Here is a 14,967-nt window from a genome sequence, read left to right as displayed (position 1 = left end):
TCTTTTTCTTGTATGCTTTAGATAACAGGAAATATGTTGATTTGTTTTTTCCATTTCATGCTGATTTGAACATGTTTTTGGTCTTATGTCTGTGGTTGTAATTACTAACCAGTAATTACTAATTTCTCCGCAAGTAACTGACAGCTAATCCACATAGATTCTGAATCAGCGATTAAAGTCGAAAGACCATAAGGCTTGAAGCCCAAAACATTAGTCCTGGAGAAATTAGGGCTCATCTGATGATTGAACCAGCAACCTGACCCCTAGATAACAAATCTGATACTCTCCCTATAGAGCTAAAAAGACAGACTTCATTGGTACAGCCAAGCAAACTTATTTATAAATGTCTTGAAATGATGTTACAATTTTCTAATTTAAGGTACAAGGGAAGTAACCTCTGTTGGGAGTATGTCAATGTGTGTGTACAAAATTAGTAGCTATGTTTAAATTGTATAACTGTCTAAATGGGTCTCTTTGGTTAAAAACAGAGAAATTCTCCAAATTTTGAACATTTTATTTTTCAAAACAATCACATACTATACATAATTTCAATTCAATGACAAGTTACTTAAACAGTATTTACATATATATCAGAAAACTGCAATTCACCATCAAACATTTACATTTTCAGGCTATAATAAATTCAAAGCTTCAAAATACAGTCATTCATAAGACAAGTATGGACAAAAACGCAATAAATCTAATGTTATCTTTACACTCACATATACACTGTTTGTTATATTTAAAAAAATGTGATCACAAAAAAATACTTTTCAAAACCAATGTGTCTTCAATGAATTACAATCATCAAATAAAACAACACCAAAGAAATGATAAATGACCACAATATTAATGATGAAAGATATTGTCTGACATAATCTTGTATGCATTTATACAATATGATTTTTTTCATGATGAATTAATCATAAAAAATACATTAATAAAATAATTAAAAACTGACACTGTACATGTATATGTCATTATGTTTTGTTTTTTTTGGCTTACATACTATTGGTATAAATAAATTTGGGATATCAGTTTGTTTCATGCAGCCAACTGTTGTATAGCAAACTGTTGTATGCAGCCAGTATACAGCCAACTGTTACATATGCAGCAAACTTTTACATATGCAGCACACTGCTACATATGCAGCACACTGTTCTGTTACATATCAAGTCAACTGTACATATGTAGTACATTGTAACATATGCAGCAAACTGTTACATATACAGCCAACTGTTACATATTTAGCACACTGTTACATATGCAGCCAACTGTTACATATGCAGCCAACTGTTACATATGCAGCCAACTGTTACATATACAGCCAACTGTTACATATTTAGCACACTGTTACATATGCAGCCAACTGTTACATATTTAGCCAACTGCTACATATGCAGCACACTGTTACATATGCAGCCAACTGTTACATATCAAGTCAACTGTACATATGTGGCACACTGTAACATATGCAGCCAACTGTTACATATACTGCACACTGTTACATATACAGCCAACTGTTACATATTTTAGCACACTGTTACATATGCAGCCAACTGTTACATATGCAGCCAACTGTTACATATGCAGCACACTGTTGTATGCAGCCAACTGTTACATATACTGCACACTGTTACATATGCTGCAAACTGTTACATATCAAGTCAACTGTACATATGTGGCACACTGTAACATATACAGCAAACAGTTACATATGCAGCCAACTGTTACATATACAGCCAACTGTTACATATGCAGCAAACTGTTACATATGCAGCAAACTGTTACATGTGCAGCCAGTAAGCAGCCAACTGTTACATGCAGCTAACTTTGCCATATTTGCGGGCTGCTTTACACAATTTTGACTGTATAATATTATATATTACACCCAATCTTATTATTTGAAAACCAGCTTCTTTTTGCTATATGATTAAGAACATTTAAAAGCTTTTGTGTAATAAAAATATGAATGATCAGACAAATTAGCACAGTTTAAAAGGTAGCAATCACAAAAATGACTTCCATTCAGCAATATCTATTTATTCAGTAAAGGATTTATTTTCCCCCAAAATTATCTGTTACCAGAACAGAATTTATCTGTCTGCATGAAGAGATCAAATGTTACAGAAAAATATAATTAGAAATGCTATCTGCAACAAAGTGATCATAGCTTTGTAAACCAATGTCTCATAAATATGTAATCAAAGTTTACAATATTTTAACCAGCATTTTAACAAGTAATATTTCTGGTTCATAAAATGTCAATTAAGAAGGCATTAAAACCACTTTTTAATATCCTTAATCAGTAAACCTAATACAATCTGTATAAATATAAACAAGTATGTTAACACTTGTCTGTTAAAAATTATAAGTAAAAAAGGGACATAAATCCAAAAATATTGTTTTCATAATCATGCCCCTTGTCAAATAACTGCAAGCATTCACAGTTTCATATTGATACCTTTTTAAATGTTTGAATAATTGTGTACATTGTTTTTGTACAACAACGACGATTAGATAAAAATAATAGCTGGACTTTTTCTAAAAAAGGATAACAATTTTTGCTTTGTAAGATATGCATTCACGCTTGTTATTAAGCTTCAAATTATTTAATTCTGACAAGAAAGCTGCAAGGGATTTTCCTTTTTTACAAAGTTTTAACAGATTCTGACAAACAGATAATTTTTGATGATTCACAGTGAATTTGTTTGATAAAACTGAGGCTAGATGATCAAGTCAGTGTCATAATTACATGATCACAGCAGACTTTAAGTGGAGGACTGTCTATAATTTGCTGTGTTGATGATTTTCTTCCCACACATTGCACAGATACCTTTTTTGTATGCACAACCTGAAAAAAATACAGATATTTTAAAACTATTTATTTGGCTAACAATAACAATTCCAAAACCAAAAAGCTTTTATAGATTACATTTTGTATTCCTCATCAACATGAGACATATACCATGTGACATTTTTATGATCTAGGTGGAGCAAAAAAAAATCCAATAAAAGAGACTTTACAGATTTTAGTTTCTTTCATAACTTTTTTAATATTTTGTTATTTTTTATTTGATCAAGTGTAAAACCCTTTCATTCTAGCAAGTTACACATGTTTATAGGACACTTCACAAAGAAAAAATCAATACAAAGTCATGTGGTATAGGCACCATGATTAATTTCATTATGTCAAAATGTCATGCTATGTTGGGTCAAGCAGTAAAACATACATACATTCTTTAAATATTATATACAAATATGACTAGTGTAAATCCCTAATTTCATTATGTCAAAATGTCATGCTATGTTGGGTCAAGCAGTAAAACATACATACATTCTTTAAATATTATATACGAATATGACTAGTGTAAATCCCTATTTTAGCATTACAACCCTGAACCTACTGACAATGAAAGTGGTGGTGGTGGTGTTGGTAGGTTTCACTCAGATCATAGCATTAACCCACATTGAATTTACCAGAGCACAGTTCAGCAACTGCACCTTTCCTGGGCAGGCTGTCAATCAGTTTACCAGTACCACTACCAGTTGCCTTCACTTTCTCAATGAACTGATAACTTTTGAACATGCCAGAGCAGAGATACAGTGCGAATGTCCGTAGAAGGGATTTCATAATCAATCACAACGGAAGTGACCTGAACGGTCCGGGAATCTAACCCTGATTCGCTTGATTCATAGTCCCATTTAATTAAAAGACAAAATAATATACAACATACCCTGACAGTAGTGTGAACCTTTCTGGTGTACTGAAGACTTGCAGATTCTACATTTCTCAAAAGCTGTACTATATGGGGAATATCTGGAAAAAAAAATCTTGATATTATATTCTTCATATTGACTCTTGTACATTATTAGACTCTTGTACATTATTAGTTACCATTATAGTCTACCTATAGTACTCTACTGTACTTAATAACTTATTGCAGAATTAGCACAAATATTATATAATGTGTTTGAACAAACAGTAATTTTATTAGCTTGGTTGTAATGTAAGTTTGAGTCTGCGTTCTAAACCTACCTAGTACAGGTGTCTTATGAGGAAATATGGTCATAATGAGAGTAGTGCCCAAACCATAAATCGGCTAAATCCTTCACTTAACAGGCAGACACCTTAACCATGAGACCACATCTCCATAAATAAATTTTTAGATTTTACAATGTGCCATTATTCAACTTTAACTTGGAACAAAATTCTTATTGATCAAAGACTATATAAAAATAGTAAAAATTTAGTAATATCTTTTCGGATGTGAAAGAAAATTACCAATTTTCCACTTGAGTGATAATGTAATATTATACTTATACATGTAAGTAGAAAACTGCTTACAAATAAAGCCTTACCTGTTCTTTTTCATAGTAAGAGCTTTATTTTCATTCACAGATCTACCACCTCCCTCTGTAAGAAATAGATTAATTATATACAAGTGTAAAGTACAACTCGTTTTCTGATAAAAAGCCTAATAAAGTCATTGATAGATTGAAGTTTCCACCTTTTTCTTCAGAGTTTTTCTTAATCAAACAGTGTCTAAGAATTAAAATATAAAATAAGTTAAACTGCAAACTAATAGATTTTAGCTGTAAAATAGTTAATTGTGAAAATGATATGTATATTGTTTGCCTATGATTCCTTCATTTAAATAAATCATACAATAAAATTTTGTCTTTTGGTTTATACATATTTATTTACGCTCCATTGAAAATCAAGTTCTTGCAACCTATATTAATCACTTTTGAGTCCACTTCCTGGAACCAACCAGTACTGTACTGGTGTCATATGAAGAAACATAGTTGTGACCCAATTAGGGCTCGAACCCAAGATCCACGAGTTGAGAGGCAGACACCTTAACCACTAGGCCATGGCTCCCCTTGTCTTTTACCATGAGTATTAATGACACCAACATTATGATGTCTTGATGTTGCTTTAACAGAACCTAAAGCAGGGTTTAAATTTTAATATGCAGAACAAGAGCTGTCGGTAGGACAGCAACGCTCGACTATTCTTAGTGCTTGATAGTAAAAAAAAATGCTTGATAGAGTTACCTCCTCCTGTTTACAGGTTGGGGTCATGATGGTGAACAAGTGTGAGAAGTTTCAAAGCCATATGTCAATGGACTTTGAAAATATTTGAACTATTACAAAAACATTAACGTAAATTCTAAGTCGAAAAAGGGGCATAATTCTGTCAAAATGATTGATAGAGTTACCTCCTCCTGTTTACAGGTTGGGGTCATGATGGTGAACAAGTGTGCAAAGTTTCAAAGCCATATGTCAATGGACTTTGAAAATATTTGAGGTATTACAAAAACTTTAACTTAAATTCTAAGTCAAAAAAGGGGCATAATTCTGTCAAAATGCTTGATAGGGTTACCTCCTCCTGTTTCCAGGTTGGGGTCATGATGTTGAACAAGTGTGCAAAGTTTCAAAGCCATATGTCAATGGACTTTGAAAATATTTGAACTATTACAAAAACTTTAACGTAAATTCTAAGTCGAAAAAGGGGCATAATTCTGTCAAAATGCTTGATAGAGTTACCTCCTCCTGTCTACAGGTTGGGGTCATGATGGTGAACAAGTGTGCAAAGTTTCAAAGCCATATGTCTATGGACTTTGAAAATATTTGAACTATTACAAAAACTTTAACATAAGTGGTTACGCCGACGCCGACGCTCGGGTGACTGCAATAGCTCTACTTATTCTTATCGAATAGTCGAGCTAAAAAAAGTAAAATTTATTTTCAGCTTCAGTGACTTTAACAAAATTGTCTGTATGTCTCTGAAATCAGCTACTAATTGAAGGTGTAAGGAGTAACTACAAGTAACAGTGGGATGATTGCAGGGTAAGAGACAATACACTTAGTAATAGAAAAAAAACATGAAAAGCTAAGACATCAACATAATTACCTGTTGTATTTCTTGCACCAGACTTCCATGGATCAGGAGTAATAACCTTTCCAAGTTTTTTCTGACCTGCAATACGATAAGAGAAGATTCCAAAATTAAAGTTTGGATTGCTTAAACTTGCTTTTTAAAAAATATTTACCTGTTTAAACAATCTACATAAATATCTTTCATATGAACTATTAAATGCACTGATCCACTTCTTACAATATATATGTATGGTACTGACATGCATGTACCAGGAAAACTAAAGAACTACTTAGGTACATGGATATAAAAAATTAGGTTTGACATGACTTTATCTTTTTAATTCCATAAAAGAGATGAACCCCATTTCCTATTCATATTCTTTCAAGAAATAAAAAAAGACATAAGTACAGTATATACTTCAACTTGAACCTTTCTTGTGATAAAAAGAAACTATACACTGTGACTCTGCTACAGGTTTTGTTAGGAAAAAGGACAAAAGCCCTCCCATCTAGAATGACATGGCGGACAAAAGCTCTCCCTTGAAAATGAAAGGGTGGACAAAAGCCCTCCAGTGAAAAAGTATTGGTGGACAAAAGCCCTTACCAGGAACTAATGTTTCCCCGTATTGCCCAGACATGATGTGAAAATTACTTTTGACATCAATAAAACATTGCTTTTTAGTATCATACTATAATTTATTTATATTTGTTCTCATTACATCTGAAAAGTTTCAACTGCTTTGCACTGGAAAATCATGGTTAAGTATATATCAAACAAATTCTAATTGGCTTACAAAAACGTTTAATGTGTTACCACAATTAATATATTTTGAAAATCAACAAGGGCAGAGAAATGTGGGGGCAGGGTCTGACCATGGTCCATGATTTATTAAAAATCATGAAATGAGTAAATGAAAGGCCTACCACATAGAAGTTATAGCAAGAGTCTGACAGAATTTGAGGGTATTCATGTTTATGTTTTTCTGTCTATAAATAAAGGATTTATTTTCATTGAGTGGTAAGGAAATAAACATTTCATGATTGACTGAAGCCACAAGCAAAATATGAAAAAATTTCATACCACAAGATGTAAATAAAACCTGCCATGAGTTACAGTAGCGACACATATATGTCACATAAAATATCAAATTCATACCACAAGATGAAATCTAAAGAAAAAACTTGAATTTTCTGTTTAATATATACATTTTTCTCTTTTATGACATTACAATTTAAGACTTCCTCATAAATTTAGTGTAAAGTTTGACCAGGTATATATATTATCCTGGTTGTACTATCTACCGGGAGTGTAAGCCTTATTAGGCCCACCATCATATAATACAGAAAAAATCTCGGATAAAATAGTTATTTTCTGTAGAAGGTACCATTTTTTGATGAAAGTAACAAATATCCAAAAGAATTTTTAACTACAAATCAAAAAGATGGTTCGGTTAATAACCTCATAAGAGTGGCAGCCATCATTGTTTTTAAGTACTTAATACCAGGAATGACTTTTAAGGTGACAACAGACACTTTCCGTGGTACTCACATAAATGTCATTTAAACCAACTTATTTTAGTAATAATTGTTATTTATTTAATCTTTATGCATTAAATGTCGTTGATCAACATAAAAAATAACATATTTGAAAAAAATGCCTTTGTAAATGATTGATTTTTAATAAAAATCCTAAAATTTTAAATCGTCATATCAAAGTCATTTTGTATTTTTTTGTCATCAAACTTTTGGAAAATAAACATACTTATAATATCTGGGGAACCGTGTCTCAAATTTTTTCTATCTTTTCTCAAAAAAATATTACGTAACGTCAAACATTTTATGCGACTTTTTTCACCATACATATTACGTAATTAAAGATAATTAAGTCGCTGATTGAGCAAACAAAAATCCCTGACACGGTTCCCTCCGTAAATAAATTCCCTTTCATGTGCTTTAAACCGCATGTTAATCGCTCGATTATTAAACAAGTTATGCCGATTCAAAGTTAGTCCGACCCGCATCAAACGAAGTGTCATAAATCGGCTGTTCTCTCTCGGACCCCTACGTTTCACGCTAAATAATTGCATAATACACAAATATCGCACCAGAGAGGGTCACAAGTTGCGCTAACATACTCTAACAACATTTTATGACCCAGTGACATCTGACCAATTAAAAAGTTGCTGATAAATATCAGTTTATAACAGAAATTTCTTCAAATCTTAACGTGATTTACTGTCGGTCGCACATGTCACGTGACTTTCGGTAAAATTTGAGGCACTCGGTGGGGGGAAATGGAACGTATTTGCGCACCGCTAGCGGGGTTTTTAATTGTTTCATTTTTGAAGATTATTATTATTATCATCAGCATTATTATTATATTATACCAGTGTCACTCTGTCTGTGTATTCGTGTATGAAATTCCGTTAAAATATAAATTAAAATAACAAAAAACTGAGCTTCTGATGGTCTTTTAAAGTCCATGGTAAATGTAAAAATAAAAACGAGATATTATATATTTCTTCCTCCAAATTGAAATAAATGCTTGACATATTATAATTGAAATAAAAGGTATCACTCGATCATTATGATTTGACCTTTATGACTTCTTTTATCATGAAAATCATCTATGCACGGCATAGATATCCAGTTTCTACTGGGATATACAATAAATTCCATACTTTGTCCCAGGTTTATTAGTACTGTGTTCGATTTACTGGCGAACAATTTATTCAGAGCATTCACTGATAGTATATATTAATATCTTTTTTTATTGATTCATAGAGAAATGATCATCCTTAAACAATCTAAAATGGTTTAGAAATTTGTCAGGGACACCTTACCACAAGTCATATAGGCGTTCACATAAAAAATGTTGTCTGTTTCTGTTGTTGTTTTACTTGTCATTGTTAGAAAACGAGGTTGAATGTAAAGCAAGCCGATGAATCCGTACAAAAGTCCATAAACTCAATGTAATATCTATCAGATTAACGGGACAGACAAATTATTTTCACACATTATGGATATTTTAGCAACTATATTTTAAATCAACCCGTGGTCGTGCGATTTGCCGCTATGCTTAATTATTTATGTTTCATACATTATGTTACGTACATTGGCCGACAATTTCTTATTTTATAAAAATGCTTAATAAAAGGTAGACGATATTCATAAAAGATGTACGGTATTTGTACGATACATGAATTACGAGTAGTATGGACCAGTATGGACGGGTAATACACGGATATATGGAACTACCGATTTCCCTCATTGATGCCTCAACAGGGGGCGGAGCGTTATCGATAATTGACAGGTTACGCGAATAGAAGATAAAAATGGTACAGGTACCGTTTTAAAACGTTTAAAAACACATTTTTTGGACTAACTGCTTCCAAAATTAAATCACGAATGTGTTCAGAAAAGGTTGATAAATCTACTAAGCAAAGAATCTCATTTTAGGTATTTTAAGTAATAATTGACTCCGTTGTCACCTTAAGCAATCAATAAAAAGTTAAAAACATATGTAAATGGTCCATTACTGCTAATGATACTAAAGTTCTATTCAATATTTATCAGTTATTACACAGTAAAAGGGTAACAATTCGATAAGCATTTGCACACACGTTCAAAATATCATGTTGGGTCCAAATTGTTAGTCATACTACTGGTTTTTATACATAAAACACATTTATGTGAAAAGGGTTATTAAAACTTCGACTTTTCTTCATAAAAATGCTATACTTTGTATGAAATCAATGTAACAAACACTTGCATACAAAAGAATTTTTTTATGTACGAATAATTTGTAATATCTGGACATTCCCGGTACAAAGTACCTCCCGGTATAAAGTACCTTGAGGATAATATACATACCTGGTTTGACTGAATACTTTTAGAAGAAAGTACTTTTTTATAAAACATTTTATTCTCCTAGAATAAGTTTAGAAAAAGTCACATCTTTAGCATGAAAACTAAATTTTAAAGTTGGTTTCGGGAATATTTCTAATAATGTATATATGTCTAAGTGGGATAGGGACAAGGGAAAATCACTACATTAGTCTGACCGAATGAGATTTTGTTTACTTATTCTGAAACAATTGCTCCTGTCTATAACATTTTTTTCATGATCTTTATGGGTTATGAAATATGTACTTACATTTTTCGCAAACCATTTTGAAAGATTTTTAATGGAATATAGGAAAATTTCTAGTTTATATGATATCGTTTTACGACAAAATTTGTTTTTGTTTGTGAACTTGTAATTTTACATAGTCATGATAGTCACTTTATAACATCGCTAAAATCCGTATACCCGTTAAACAAATCATTACGGAAGTAATTAGTAGCATAGGATATATATATTTTATATTTATATATATTTATAACCACAGATTTATAAATCCGTGTTATAACATAGTACTGGCAAATATTTATTAACCTATACTTAACCTATACTTCCAATAAACTATCATTTATTGTATAAACTATCATTATATCATTTTTTAATAAATACACACACACAGAGCAAATTATATCATTTTGAATGATAATCCTGCAGGGTTTCATATGTAGTTGTTGTTATTAAAAACTCCTTTTCGTTGAATTCGATTTACTTTTGCACGGGTCAATAACCAATCATTACTCTCCGCCATTACAAAGCCATTTTGTGCTATAAAATATATTTCCACTTCTGTATTTATTCATTTACATAATTACAGGTATAAATGTATTTTGTATTTATTCATATATACTCTCATGAGTCATGTATGTCAACTATTGTAATATTATGTATTTAATTAAATAACTACTTTTGTATATGTAGCATAAATTGCATTTTTATATAATTAAAGGATCGTATCTTTTGTTGCGTTTGTATACACTTCGACCCGAAATTCCAAATGATACTGCCTACCTGGTTGATCTGACCCGCGACAAACATAATGTCTGAAAGTCTTTATACATCTGAAGTGTTATATGGATTTATTTTGTTTGTTAAAATCGTGTTTTGCAAAATAAGAAATTTAACCAGTTTCCAGGGCATTATAATTTGTCATCAAACCTACTTTTGATCATGATATTTTTGTTGACCATGCACGTATCTTAATACATGTATATTTATATTGTTTATTGATTTGAAAGATCCTGTGTACGGTAAATAATCTGTGTTCAAAAAAGAAATGAGAGCAAATTTACTAGTTATTTCAGTAATAATGCATTTAATCAAACATTAATAGCACCGTTTCAATTTTTATGAAATTCAATGATTTAATATAAAAGTTGTAATTCAAAAGACATTCTAACAGGCTTCACAAAATTCTACGGTGGCACAGAGGTGACATGTGTGTCTGTTTATCTATCTCGTAAGCACGAGATAACTTACCAATCAGATAACACTATATATATGATTTTTTAAAGCTTTTTAAGCTGGTTAAAGTTTTACATGCAACATTAATCTTTGAAACTACTTTAGGTCGTCACTGGATACATGTCTTTAAGATCATATTAGGAGGTCACTATCCAAGGCCTATAAATGAGACATTAAATTTGACTACGTTATGACCCTTTGTGGGGACCATCCTGTGATAGGGTTGATCAGAACGTACGTACTAACGGTCTGTTAACCTTGTCCATACGATAACTTGAGAAGGAATAAGCCCTGGCTTATTTTATTTGGTAGGGACATTGCCCATGGCCAGAAGATGACCTCTATTGATGGTTAAGGTCATAAGGTCAAAGGTCAAGATAACCAAGACACTTCATGTATAATCGTTGTCTGATGAATAACTTGAGATGGAATAAGTCATGGTTTATATCACCTAGTAGGGACATTTATCATGATCACTAGATGACACCTAATGACTTTATGTTCATTGGGTCACAATGACGCTTAAATGTAAAATCATTGTTCAATCAATAGCTTGAGAAGGAGTAAGCCATGCGCTTTGTTACATGATAGGGACATTGCTCTTAGCCCCTTAGTGGCCAGTAGAAAACCATATTAATTTCAAAGTCATAAGGTCAAAGGTAAAAGCCACAGAGACCCTTGTCGAATCAATAACTCTTGAATAAATAAGCCATTGTTTATGTTACGCGGCAGGAAAATTGGTCAAGGCAAATAAATGATCACTACTGATTTTAATTTAATAAAGTCAAAGGTCAATGTCACAGTGAAAAAATCATAAGTGTGTAATACATGCCAGTGTGACAGGCAGGTGAAGTACGGGCATCACTGTCATACGGCACATTTCTAGTTAACTAAGATATACATATATGAATCTGAATGGTTAATTATGTTGTGCGCACCACTTAATTATCTCGTGTGCACAACTTAGTTACTCGTGCGCACGAGTTAGCAAGTCGTGCGCACGACTTAGTATCTCTTGCGCACCATTTATCTGTCTTACACTGGTTGCCGGTGAAAGCAAGGATTAAATTCAAGATATTTTCTTTCATGTGTAGCTGTTGCATATAGACAGAGCCCCTATGCATTTAATAGGATCAAATTGTCCACACAGGCCGAACATATCCTTTCCATTTTTGTGTGATTGCTGTTTTTTGAGGGGGGAGATAAAATCACACTTTCCACATTTTCGTGTTAACGGTATGCTTCTTGTGTCTAAAGCACACATACAACCATCATGTGGAGATTCGACAAGTCCAAAACCCACCCTATTGTAAACTGTGCAATACTCATGTGTAAGCTAGGTTTAAAGTTGCGTGTATACGCCAGTTAGTCTGTCACGTTTCTTTAAACTAACATTCTTTTTGTAACATTTTAAAAGATGTTTGTCAATATTCTATTTTCTTTTATTTACTCAAACTTTGATTCATATTTTGTGTTGATAAAAGTTGTTAAAGGTGGAACTTGTTGTTTGAAACTTGTTGGAAATAATATTAAAGCAACCGATTTTACAAGATACGGAACAATTTTCGTATAGTCCAACAAATTTGACAAAGGCCTCATCACAACCTATTTTGGCCACTCCTCGGTACTTTCCTCAGATGTCCCACACTTGAAGTATAGGATCGTTATATTCACAGGGATGTGAAGAATTTGATTAGTGAAAATATAAATAACTCAAAATTTCGAGTTAATAAAAAGCATACTTGGCACTAATGCTCTTCCGTACAAATGTTTGATTAGGTGAATACTTATGTGTTGTTGGTTTTTTTTATTTGTCTTTCATTTTATTTATTTATTTATTTATCTATTTATTTATTTTTATTTATTTATTTATTTATTTATTTATTTATTTATTTATTTATTTATTTATTTATTTATTTATTTATTTCGGGGGAGGGGGGATTGACAACCTTGTATATTAGAGTAATATTTTAAACAAGGAAGCTTTGAAAGTTGCAAAACATGCATCATGTTAGTCATGGCAAAAAAGGAAGTATTGCGAAACATAGATACATAATGTCGTTGTAAGAAACCATTTTCACTTTCGATTCTTTGTGCCTTACTATTTCAAGATGATATCTAATGACAAAACAACTCACAAGATTCTGAATAGGTATACACTTATTGACCCACGATGTGTAACAAAAAGCAAAATCAGCAGATTTCACAACAATTTAAACATAGCCTAAACACATGACAGAAATATCGACGACAAAGACTTTTTCCCCCAAAGTATTTAAGACATCCTGAATGGTTTGAAAAATATATATGTTATACATGCTTTTAATTGTGTATTAATTGTTTTGTAGAATCATACTTACATCTATGTTACTTACTTTTTTTCAACTTAAAACATGAAGAAAAAAAATGTTTAGCGATACAATAGATTTTATCAATCATAGTTTGTTTCAGTAATAATGTTTTTGTTGTTTACTATAGTGTCACCACTACTGATGGGGCCAGCCATTTTTGACTTATGAGAGAGACACGTTTTGCCTGCATACCATGTACCTCCTAATTCCTACCACTATGCCATGGCAGGCGCCAGGCGGATATAAATCGGTAACCGTTCTTTTTTAAAGATGTAGTTTCACAATCACATGTGAAATATATTTTGTTTTTTGTTTTCGGCTGATGACATAAAAGAACAAGCAAACCTGTGTCTTATATTTTTGATATAATCTGGGACATAACATCTTATGTCCCAGATATAATATAACAGTTTTTTTGGGTCTTTTTAGTCATTTCCATGTAGCTTATCTATGTATTGTTTCTTCTTTTCTTTTTGGCGTTTAGATATAGTATTTTGTATGGAAAACAAAATACACTTTGTTAACATTTTGCTTCTTATATGACAAAGTATTATGTATTTCGCATTAAACGTTGATTTCTCCTTCACGTGATTAGCATGTAAAATGCTCTAAAGAAATTATCACTACACTTTAAAACACAGGGTTGTCCTTTCTTTAGAGGAAATCCCTATATCATCTACTTAACTACCAAACAATTACCATTCTTTCACAATAATGACACTTAAGTTTGAGTCATTTGATGTTGTTTTTTTTAGGTTTGTTATGCGTGTTTAGTGTTTTAGTCGGAATTTCCTTCTACTGTATACGTAAATCCAAACAATAAAACAAAGGGAATTTCGAAACTCGCCTTCTTACATCTCTTGTGTTAAAATAAAAACGTAGGTGGTGACATGTGATTGTATTAAAATTTGCACAAGAACAATAAATAAAAAAAAGAAGAAAATGGCTTTAAAATAATGACAAATAATTTGAGCCGCGTCATGACAAAACCAACATAATGGGTTTGTGACCAGCATGGATCCAGACCAGCCTGTAAATCCACGCAGTCTGATCAGGATCCATGCTGTTCGCTTACAAACCCTATAACAAGTAGAGAAACTAATAGCGAACACCATGGATCCTGATCAGACTGCGCGGATGCGCAGGCTGGTCTGGATCCATGCTGGTCGCAAACCCATTATGTTGGTTTTGTCATGACGCGGCTCATTTCACATTCAGCGCTGTAGCAACGTTATATGTCGCAACGCCGCTATATGTCGCAAATAACGCTAAATGTCGCAACTCTGACGCTATATGTCGCAATCAACGCTATATGTCGCAATCGCCTACCGCTAAATGTCGCAACGTTGCCGCTATATGTCGCAC

At 32.3% G+C, this 14,967-nt stretch overlaps 1 protein-coding gene across 1 annotated transcript; it reads right to left on the bottom strand.

Moving 5' to 3' along the window:
- Positions 1-493: 493 nt before the first annotated feature.
- LOC132729412 (cysteine-rich PDZ-binding protein-like) lies at positions 494-10,167 on the bottom strand. The gene is made up of 5 exons (XM_060715180.1): positions 10,043-10,167; positions 5,921-5,986; positions 4,363-4,417; positions 3,738-3,820; positions 494-2,854 (listed from the first exon to the last, which is right to left on the bottom strand). The coding sequence occupies exons 1-5, from the start codon at positions 10,056-10,058 to the stop codon at positions 2,772-2,774; spliced, it is 303 nt and encodes a 100-aa protein (XP_060571163.1). The 5' UTR covers positions 10,059-10,167; the 3' UTR covers positions 494-2,771.
- Positions 10,168-14,967: the final 4,800 nt, after the last annotated feature.

Source organism: Ruditapes philippinarum, unplaced genomic scaffold, assembly GCF_026571515.1.
Source record: "Ruditapes philippinarum isolate M1 unplaced genomic scaffold, ASM2657151v2 ctg2349_1_1_1_1, whole genome shotgun sequence".
NCBI classification, from domain to species: domain Eukaryota; kingdom Metazoa; phylum Mollusca; class Bivalvia; order Venerida; family Veneridae; genus Ruditapes; species Ruditapes philippinarum.
The sequence above is the reverse complement of the archived record's forward strand: the minus strand, read 5'-3'. Positions and strand labels throughout refer to the sequence as shown.